A 10426-nucleotide genomic window follows, 5' to 3' on the forward strand; every position below is an offset into this window, starting at 1 on the left:
GGTGGTGGGGGGTGTGCTGGGTTGGGGATGTAGTTGAAAGTGGCCATGGTCAGTGGGGTGTCCCTGCCTTTGCTTTTATTATTTACAATAAGTGTTTTTACCCGATGAGCGTTCCTTGTGTCTTATAAATTGGGATACTGAGAAAGAAGTGATATTGAGATGTGGTTTTGGCTGGGATGCATACCTTTTGGAAGATGTTTTCAGCTGCCCGTGAGCATCGGCAATTTGTCCTTTAGAGCACAAGTAACCACTACTGTACCAAATCGCCTCTGACCTTTGTATAGATCATGCCAGCTCGCATCCTATCATGTGAGTGTAAAAAAGGTGGGGGGAACACAGTGGGGGTGAAAAATAGGATTTTCACATAGATTTGTGTGAATTCAGCATACACCTTTTGTGGACTTTATTCTCACCTTACACTTTTGGTGGACTGTTAACCACAGTTTTTGCAGCGCTTTATAATATAAAGGGAGTCAATCCATTTACAATACAATTCAAGAGAAGAGGGTTGAGGACACTGCTGAGCCATGAGAGATTACAATCTTACCTTTCCAGCCTCGTGATTGGACCGTGGGAAAAAAACAAAAACCCTGAAACGTTATCTTGCAGAAACTTCTGCTCTAAGATAACCACATGCCATGGCATTGGTCACATGATCTCAACTGAAGAAGTTTAGGGAGCTCAGTATGCCTTTACCGAACCTTACATGACCATTATCTTAGTATTTGGTCATGTGGCCAGTTATGACATGTTGTTGCAGTTTTTGCAAGACATGTATGTCAGGTTTTTTTTTTTTTACATCATTAAGGGCAAACCTGCAGCATATATAAAAGTTATAATCTCAGGGAATAACCTGGAGTTGGTCGTACACAGGCTAGAAAATGGAAGGAAGAGGAGCATGCATCAACTAAAAGGATTATTCAGCTTTATGCAGATACCTGTGCCAGAAGGCCTTGATGCATTTCGCACTTAACGGTGCTTAATCATGAGGCTGAATATGGACCATTAGGCGCACAATCATTCTGTATCTGTGCATATACATAAAATAAACCTTTCTACTGCTGAATACTTCTCTGTTGATCATATTGCAGCCTAGGAAAGGCTGTGGTTCTGTGGAGCAGTGTTGAATGGATTGTTACCAGTTAGCAGCACTATTTTCAAAGAATGTTTGTCCGTACATACCTTGTGTTGCAGCTTTCACTGGGAGCCCCAAAAGCTGGGATACTTTATTGAGCAAGTAGTGACTTCAGCTCTACTCAGAGATCTGGTCTGCCCCCTCTTAAACTTTAGCATTGCCCAAAGCTATGATAACCAGCCTAACTAATCCTGACACTAGAAGGGCCAGAATCCATCTTCGGAACCAAAGTTACCAGCTGGATAACAGGGCATTCTGAGTTTCTGGGCTCCCAGGGTGTCATAGTAAGGTAACTCCAGGCAAAAGTGCAAGCACATTATCCCTGCTCTTGGTTTACGTCAAGTATGTTTTTTAACTTATAGGCCCACTTTAAATTCAAGGGCGCTATAAATATTGAAATACTTTAGTGGCTTTAATGAAGCAGGAAGGCAGGGTGTTATTTCCCTATAGGTGTATTTTCAGTGAGCAAACATTTTTAAAGTAACCCTGCCAGCACAGGGCCACTTGTAAAGAATAATATACTATACAGTACTTGTAATAAAAGAGGCTCCATACTTACCCATTACTATAAAATGACTCACATGCAGCTGCATATATTCCACTCTTTCAGGCATGTATAATATTAGCTACCCCCCTACATTCTGTGATTTCTCCTGCTGAATCATATGTCACTACAAGACATATGAGCAGGAACTACTGAGAGCAGTGGGGGAAACAGGTATTTGACCCATCCAGCAGGCAGCTGCAGCAGCCAGTGATCACCAAAGAGGTGAAATGTCAACATTTGGGCCGCAGTAAGCGGTACGTATAGAGCCTCTTATTATAGGTATGTACATTTTTTTTTACAAGTGACACTTCAGTTTTTGGTAGATTCTGGACAGTTAAATTATGTCATCAGTTGCATTTATCTCTCATGAATTTCAGAGGTTAGATTTCTGTACTTTGAGTTCCAGGGTCGGCACAAACATTGGAAGTCTAATAATGGAGGCTTACTCACACTTTTGGATTTTAACATTTTATATTATGGCGAATATAACATTAGATGCTGGTACATGTACAGGTTAGCAGGAAATACCAAATCACCCAGGTAGGCAGGGACAGTCGGGCATCATGGCAAGGAGATCTTGCTGCTGAAACACCCTAGGGCTGTCCAGTGAAGCTCAAACATAAATAAATGATTGCAGGGGAATACTACAGTGTGGCATTTGAGTTACAGCTTCGAGGCTTCCTGGGACTGCTGATGTCACATCCAAGATGGCAGCACAGAGCAGCAGTCCAATGCTTGTTCATAATTAAAATGATATCATCATCAATAATTACAGGGAGAGTAAATGTAGAAAACAAGGTAAGTTGACATAATATTGTGGGAAGATTTTACCTGAAAACACTTGACATCAGCCATGGGCTAGTATAGGTGTAGTGCGAGTCCCTTAAAGGCTTCTTATTTGTGAAATATCTAAATACTCATGTCAAAACCAACATAAAGACAGGCCTTTTTTACAACGATCTTAATCACGTAGGGCGACCATCTTGGAAATCCATTCAGCTACAAAAGCAGCCAAGTATTAAAAAAGCCTTTTTTGCTTCAGCATCTTTTTCAAGTTACAATGTGTTATGCAAAAAAACAGCCAATGATACTGGGCTGCACAACAATGTAGTTAACTAATAATCGTAAAACACAGTTCTGGATACACAGGACCTAAGAAAATTGTCAAACTTTATTACGTCACTAATTAGGACTTACATTTGTCATATATTGATAATATATTACATAAACAGTCTTTTACAAATTCAAGGCAGAACCTATCGGTCCTTTGGATGTTCTTTCTTCATTTGTCTTCTACGATATCTGAAAAGGAAGATCGTAAATGTTTTAAGAAGATGCAAAAATTAAAAAAAAGGCATAGTAATACTAAATGATAATCTTATAATTGGTTATCAATTTTTCAATAATGACAAAATCATTTCTTTAGAAGCCTTTTCAGAAGAGATATTGAGGAACAATCAGCTTGCATGGGCATGCATCAATGGGCAAATGCAGCTTGCTTTCAGATGCATTTCACTTTCATTTGAGAGCAGTGTGGGATGCTCCAGAAATCATTCCTAGTTCACTGACCGGAGCATTTGAGCTCCTTCAAACTGTCTTTGCATTTCTATTATGTTTCATGGTGAGAGAAGCAGTTCTGACTTGAACAAAACCATACAGGTGCTATCAAATTCAAAGATCAATGCATCCACAAAGATTACTGTTTTTTTAAACAAGCTACTAAGTAAATGTACGTTTTAGAACAGCGTTACATAGCATTGTGCTTTTACATGGCTCCGCGTTTGTACACGTCTAAAATTCTGCTTGTTCCTTGGTCTCCCTATTGAAAAAGTACCATAACTACTACCAGACCCTCGCAATACTCAATATTGCCAGGGCCTGGCTTTCTCCGACCCTTAATTCTGAGGCAGTAAAGTAGAACAGAAAAAAAGGTAGAATTGGCATGGTTTTAACTTACTGTCCTACAGGGTACCATCGGTGCTTTGTGGTATAGAACATTTTACTGAGTTCTTCCATAGTTGGTTCCCTTTTTGAAGTTATGTCAATCAGTCTGGCTTTTAAGACCTGATCATGAGATTCCTCATGGTTCTCTACTGGGTCTCGTCTAGGAAGAGGCTGAACAAAACAGTGGTTACAAATTCGGCGAGATTAGAGTTTCTAAAAATGCAGTTTTCACAGACTACTTATACCCTATAGTGCATGCACAACACAGAAAATGTTGACAATGCTGTTATATTAAAATACAACTAAATGATCCTACATGACAGCCTAAACAAGTCCTAAATCCAGTTACTATGTGATGCACAAGTCTCAAAGTAAACTTCCTTTACCCCCTGACTGAGCGTAAACCTTCATTTTTGTCTCAAATGCTCCGTCTCACAGAAACTGCAGCTCACAGTTGGAGGATTTCAGTAACAGAAGCAGTGCTGTCAATCCAGAAAACTGTGAGCAGGACTAGGTGTGACCAGGTGCTGACTGACAAGTTACATGCTTTGAATCAGCAGTTACGATAGCCTAATATGGATTGCACAAATGGCATTTCAGACAGAACTATTTCCTGTACCTTATGCAGTAAAAGTCATAAGAAAGAACTGTACGCTGGTATGGCCATTTCTATACTTGTATCAGCAACTGTAGACTAAGGCTTGCTCACTTCAACTGTGTGGAGCAACATATCTGCAGTGCTGTGGAATATATTTTATCACCTTATTAGATAATACCACTTCAAAAATTGCAACTCTATGGCAGCTCTGGCAATGGTATGATATAGAAGCAGAAGGCAAATCATTTCTTAAACATCTCCTTCTCTTCTAAATGGTAGAACATTTATCTTATATATACAGAACCTGCTAATGAGGTAGCTCAGTCTTAGTACTTTAGCCAGCTACCATCCTTGCTTCTCAGTCTGCATGAGATCCTACTAGAGCATTGGATTGGATAGAGCAATGCCATACAACACATCCAATCCTGTGCTAGTCCCTGATTAGGTTAAAACCTGCCCCTTCCCATGAATCCGTATTGCCTTTCCCCACTATGTGATGACTGGTATAAAAAAGCTGCACCCAAAGTTCACACATACGGAGGAAGTGTAGTTTCTACCACATGAGAAGGGCTGACCGTTCATACATTAGCCGGTTATGAACTATATAAAATAGAAGTTATATAAATCAAAGGAGAAAAATGGGATTAGTGAAATACACTTAGAGCTGACGCATGAAACTGAAGCTGTCACACGTTAGCTTTATTGATTGAGAACTGAACGATCACATACCAATGATCGCTCAAGTCCCGATCTTCTTCATGCAAAGAGAGGACTGTCATTTACTGCTACCTGCAGAAATTACCCAGTTTCCTCTCTGTTCTTCCAGCGCTGACTGGAGGGACTGACTGGAGAGGGGGCAGGCACTGCTGACTGACTCGAGAGGCAGAGCCAGCTGTCAATCAGGCAGTGGGGTGGATCCTGACAATATTGTCAAGATCTTTCCCGGCTGCAGGGCGGCTCTGTGCTGTCAGCCCGCTATATGCCGAGTTTTGGGTCACAAGAGGGCATTAGTAAATGTCCTCCTGTGACCCTAAAGAGAACTACAGCCAAAAAAAGCTTAAGCTTTAGTTCTCTTTTAAAAGAACATATAAATATGTACATGCATAAACAACACAGTCATGATGTGTGACATGTCTTACTTTGGTATGTTCATATGGAATATCCACAGAAGGATGGTAGCAGACAATAGTCTTCCCATCAGAAGTCATGGCCAATTCCACTTTACTAAATCAGGAGAATAATAAAAAAAACAAAAACATAAATCAATATGAAAACAATGTCAAAGCCCATACAACAATACATAACAACTAAGTGTAGTACTCTGAGCTTATGTTTGTCACATACACATCAGTACTACTACTACTACAACTAATAAAGTGACACTAAACTCAGGAGTTAAATCTTGAAAATGCAAGTCCCTTAACTATTAACAATACTGGACCTTATTTGTGTATCACTCATCTGTAGATCCTCAAATCATCTCTGAATTGGTGCTGACATTGTTCTTCCCTCTGGAGGGTGGCTACTTTTGTTCCCCATGGTCCCTGTGTGTGTGTTGTAAAGCAGTCACCGCTCCAAGCTCACTCCTGTGATGGACTACAATCACAATACAAAAAAGAGATTGTAGTCCATCATGGGAGTGAGCTTGGAATGGTGGATACTTTCAACACACACATGGACCATGGGGAACACAGTAGCCACCCCCCAGAAGGAAGGACAGTGTCAGTACAAATTCAGAGATGATTTGAGGATTTACAGCCCAGTGATACACAAATAAGATACATTTAATGTTAATAGTTAAGGCACTTGAATACATTTTTAAGAGTTTAGTTTCACTTTAAAAAAGGAGAACTATGGGGTTAAGGCTTTTCCCCATAGTTCTCCTTGGGTAACGGGAGGACACAAACTAGCGTCCTCCCGTCACCCTATTCTCAGTATATATACTGAGACGCCGCAGCTGAAGCGGATCCCGACAATTATGTCTGGATCCGCCCAGCTGCGTGACTGACAGCTGGCTCAGGCAGAGCCAGCTGTACCTGCCCCTTCCCCATCCGTTCCACCAGTCAGTGCTGGCGGAGCGGGGGGAATCCAGCCCCTCCCCTGTCACAGCAGAGAGCTGTGACAGGATCGAGAAGTGAGCGAACGCCGGTATGTGTTCGCTCGCTTCCCGATCTACTGAGCCGACCTGTGACAGTCTCATCGTCACAGGTCGGCTAGAACTAGGAGGTGAGTGAAAAGCACTCACCTCATAGTTCTCCTTTAATAATTCTCTGGCTATTTTCTGAAAAATCAAAATTACCATCATACATATGGTAATGCAGGTTTTCACCTAACATCAAAAGCAGAGAAAATGTAGGAGTTTCGTGTATTGATTAAAGATGAAGTTTACCGACACCATCATGAAGAAAGCTTAGGTGTCAGAAAATATATTACCATCTAAGGCTGCATTTATCTTTGGAACCTTCTGCAATGTGAGGTTTCTCAACAGCTTTTCACCTACCAAGTAAATTTAACTAAGGGCAATTAAACTACAATGATTTGGATCAATTTTACCCAGTTGACATCCGCTCTGTTAAACCCCCTTCCTGTCCAGGCCATTTGTCAGTATTCAGTGCTCGGTACTTTGACTGACATTTATTCCATCATGCAGCGCTGTACTGAAATTAATTTTATACCATTTTTTAGGGACAGATAGAGCTTTCTTTTGGTGGTATTTATTCACCACTGAGGTTTTTATTTTTTACTATATTAAAAAGGAAAAATTACCAACATTTTACAAAAAAAACCCAACTGTTTCCCCTATATTAAATGATAAAACATTTATTAACGGCAACGGGTGTTTGCATTGCACGGGTCTTTCCTGCCCGTGCGCACCCACTAGGGGGAGCGCGCAAGCAGAAAAAAATGCCGCCTGGAGACGGCAACCTGCCAATGCAGCAGTACCGTCCGTTTTTTTTACAACGGGCGGACAGCATCTGGTTAAAACTATAAAACTATGACAGCAGTTTCAAGATGGCAGTGCAGAAGCAGAGTGGCGAAGGAGAATTTCAGCTGCAAGGAAAACAATGCTGTGGACTCCATGGACTTTGTTTTATTATTATACTAGGACACTTGTTAGAGAGACTGTATTTAGCTTTGCACAGGTATGATGAAGCTCTTGTTGAAGGACACTTCACAGCTTGTACAATGAAATTACATACCAGTTGTAGTCATCAGGAAGAGCTGAATAGGTCGATTTTCCACAATGTAAACTGTGATCTGGGAAGTGAAAAATAATTGACAAGTTGATGTTCTATTGATATCACCAGGTTTTTTTAAGCAATAGATATGTAGGCAATGGCATCATATTTCAATATTTTCACCATGTAAACCTAGATCTGTGGAGCAAAACCACACATCTCGGGTGCAATTCAAAATTAAGGCCTCATTCACACATCAAAAAGCCAGCACGTACAGCTCCGTGCACGGCCATATCGGGCAGCTCCCGGGAAGGACAGGTGCTGCGTGTGATTAGTATGCAGCCCCTGTCCTTCTCTATGGGAGTATGCGGCCGTACCTCACCCTACGCTCACACGCCCTGCATGTCCGTGTGGGTGTCCGTACTCGTACGCTGACAGGATGGATCCTGTCAGCGTACAGCGTGAATGCTCGCCGAACGTGCATTAAAACGTTTGCTTTGGCACGTGTTGACGGAACACACAGATATGAATGGGGTCTGATGCTGCCAGGCCTAGATCAGCGTAAGGCATTTTACTTGCAAACACACAATGCTATGTGCCCTACCTACACCTCCCGGTTTGTAATCAGTGCTCTATGTCATTGAATGTCCCATGTTAAAGGGCATGCATGCTGACAGAAGGTCAGATAGTGACAGCTGGTGACTGTGACCTCCAAGCAGGGATGTTGGTTTCTAATATTAAAAAAAAAAAAAAAAAGCTGGGCCATAGAAGAGTACAATAACCTGGCCGTGCACACATAGAAGGTTGCGGTGTTCATTGCTGTATGAAGGTCACTCAGACACCGTAAGCTCACGACCATGTCTTATCTCACCTCCGCCTTGCCCGGCGCTTCCTCTACCCAATGTCCCCAGCAGGGAACAGCGCACTGCCCGCAAACCGCAAAACACTTCCCTGCAACCTTTCAGTACTGTAGCCGCCATGATGTTGACAGGCGGAGGAAGCGGAAACCGTACCTTAAAGCTTATCCGGGTCAGGAGTGGGTCATTCAATACATTCTCAACAATTATGAGAGCAATGGGTGGAGAAAAACAGCCGCGTCCTTGTGTGCGCACAGCCTGCCGTTGCACTCGGTTACCATGGCGACGTGTACACTTCCGCTTTCCGCCAATCCATCTATTACTCATACAGCTCATTGAATGAGAGCCTCCTATCAATGATTTATTTCCATGCACATGTCCCGCCAACTACACCCCATGAATATTTGTGTTTTGAGCAGGAAATGGGTAGAATCCTGTTAGATTTGTGCCTCCCTGTCTGTATCCCACAGTGGGTGTGAGAGAGGTTTCTTTAACCACTTGCTGACCGCGGTGTTAAACCCCCTTCCTGTCCAGACCATTTTTCAGTATTCAGCGATGTGGTACTTTGACATTTATTCAGTCATGTAACCCTGTACTGAAATGCATTTTATACCATTTTTTGGGGACAGATAGAGCTTTCTTTTGGTGGTACTTTTACTATATAATGAAAAAAGATCCAACAATTTTGAAAAAAAAAAACCCCGTTTCCCCTACATTATGTTATACAACATTTATTATTACCCATTTTTTTGGTAAAATATTAAAGGAGAACAATGGGGTTAAGTCTTTTCCCCATAGTTCTCCTTAGGGTAACGGGAGGACACAAACTAGCGTCCTCCCGTCACCCTAGGCTCAGTATACAGCTCGCGGAAACAAATGCCGGTATGCGTTCGCTCACCTCCCGAGCTACTGAGCCGACCTGTGACAGTCTCATTGTCACAGGTCGGCTAGAACAGCACTCACCTCATAGTTCTCCTTTAAAGATGGGGTCACGTTGGGTAAATAGACACTGAACATGTCAAGCTTTAAAATTGCGTGCGCCCGCAAAATCGCAAAAAAATACCATTCCTAAATTTGGCCTTAGGCAAAGCTTTTACCGCTCATCAGTTTAGTGTTATCAGTGATTGACGGCCCTTAACCCCTTCGTGACTGACGACGTACAGTGTACGTCGCCAGCATCGGGGCTGTTTAAACAGACTCCCGGCGAATGTAATCGTTGTTTTCGCACATAGGCGTACCCAACGTGTATTTACGTTTATAAGTGTGGGGGACTCAAAATCGCAAAAAATTAACTCACCCAAAATTGGCCTTAGGCAATGTTTTAAAAGCTTTTACCACTCATCCGTTTAGTGTTATCAGTGATTAATGGCGGTGATATGTAACATGTGTGCACAATAGGCGCAATTGTTGTTTTCACACGTAGGCGCATCTGATGCATGTTTGCGCGTGTATTTGGGGAGCGGGGAACTTGAACATTTTTTTTGTTTTAAAAAAAAAAAATGTTTATTATGCTTCTTATTTTTTGTATGTTTGAATTTTTTTTTAAACTTTTTTTTTATACACTTAACCCTATTGCTATCACATAAGGGCTATAAAGCTCCCTATGTGATAGCCAATTTAGATGACAGGTCCTCTTTATGGAGACATCATGGGTCTCCAAGACCCCTAATGTCACCTAGGGACACCAAGAGAAGCTAATGAAGCAGAGATCTGCTTCACCAGCTTTTCACCGGCTTCTGTAGTTGGGAATAACAGCTGAATGTGGAATTGATTTAATATACATCACTTCCTGCATCCAGGCACCAGACAGGAGATCAGAGGAAGAGTGTGTACTGAACTCCTTTTGATTCCCCGGTGACAGAGTCGCCATGCTGGTCCCAGACCGCACTGGGCGCTGCGGATCTCGGGACAGGCGATGGTGGCTTTGGTGGGCGCATGACCCGCACCTAATACAAGCGATCGGGCATCTTTTCTCCACTCGTGTGCGCGCTGGGTGCCGTGCATGAGTGGGGGCAGAGAGGGTAATTTTAAGATGTCCACCCGTTCCTATAAGGCTCCTGTCTGGCCGTTAAGGCACGGCCAATGGACGGGAGGTGGTTAATAAATAAACACACTACACATTTTTGCAAAGACCTTTATTAATAAAACCCTCCCCTCAAAAAAGTC

General features: G+C 42.3%; 1 protein-coding gene across 1 annotated transcript; it reads right to left on the reverse strand.

Annotated features, from left to right (window-relative positions):
- Positions 1-2921: 2921 nt before the first annotated feature.
- On the reverse strand, positions 2922-8383 carry MRPL42 (mitochondrial ribosomal protein L42). The gene is made up of 5 exons (XM_018560234.1): positions 8275-8383; positions 7425-7482; positions 5364-5448; positions 3640-3797; positions 2922-2984 (listed from the first exon to the last, which is right to left on the reverse strand). The coding sequence occupies exons 1-5, from the start codon at positions 8381-8383 to the stop codon at positions 2939-2941; spliced, it is 456 nt and encodes a 151-aa protein (XP_018415736.1). The 3' UTR covers positions 2922-2938.
- Positions 8384-10426: the final 2043 nt, after the last annotated feature.

This window comes from Nanorana parkeri, unplaced genomic scaffold (assembly GCF_000935625.1).
Source record: "Nanorana parkeri isolate BGI_ZX_2015 unplaced genomic scaffold, ASM93562v1 scaffold442, whole genome shotgun sequence".
In the NCBI taxonomy this organism is placed as follows: Eukaryota; Metazoa; Chordata; class Amphibia; order Anura; family Dicroglossidae; genus Nanorana; species Nanorana parkeri.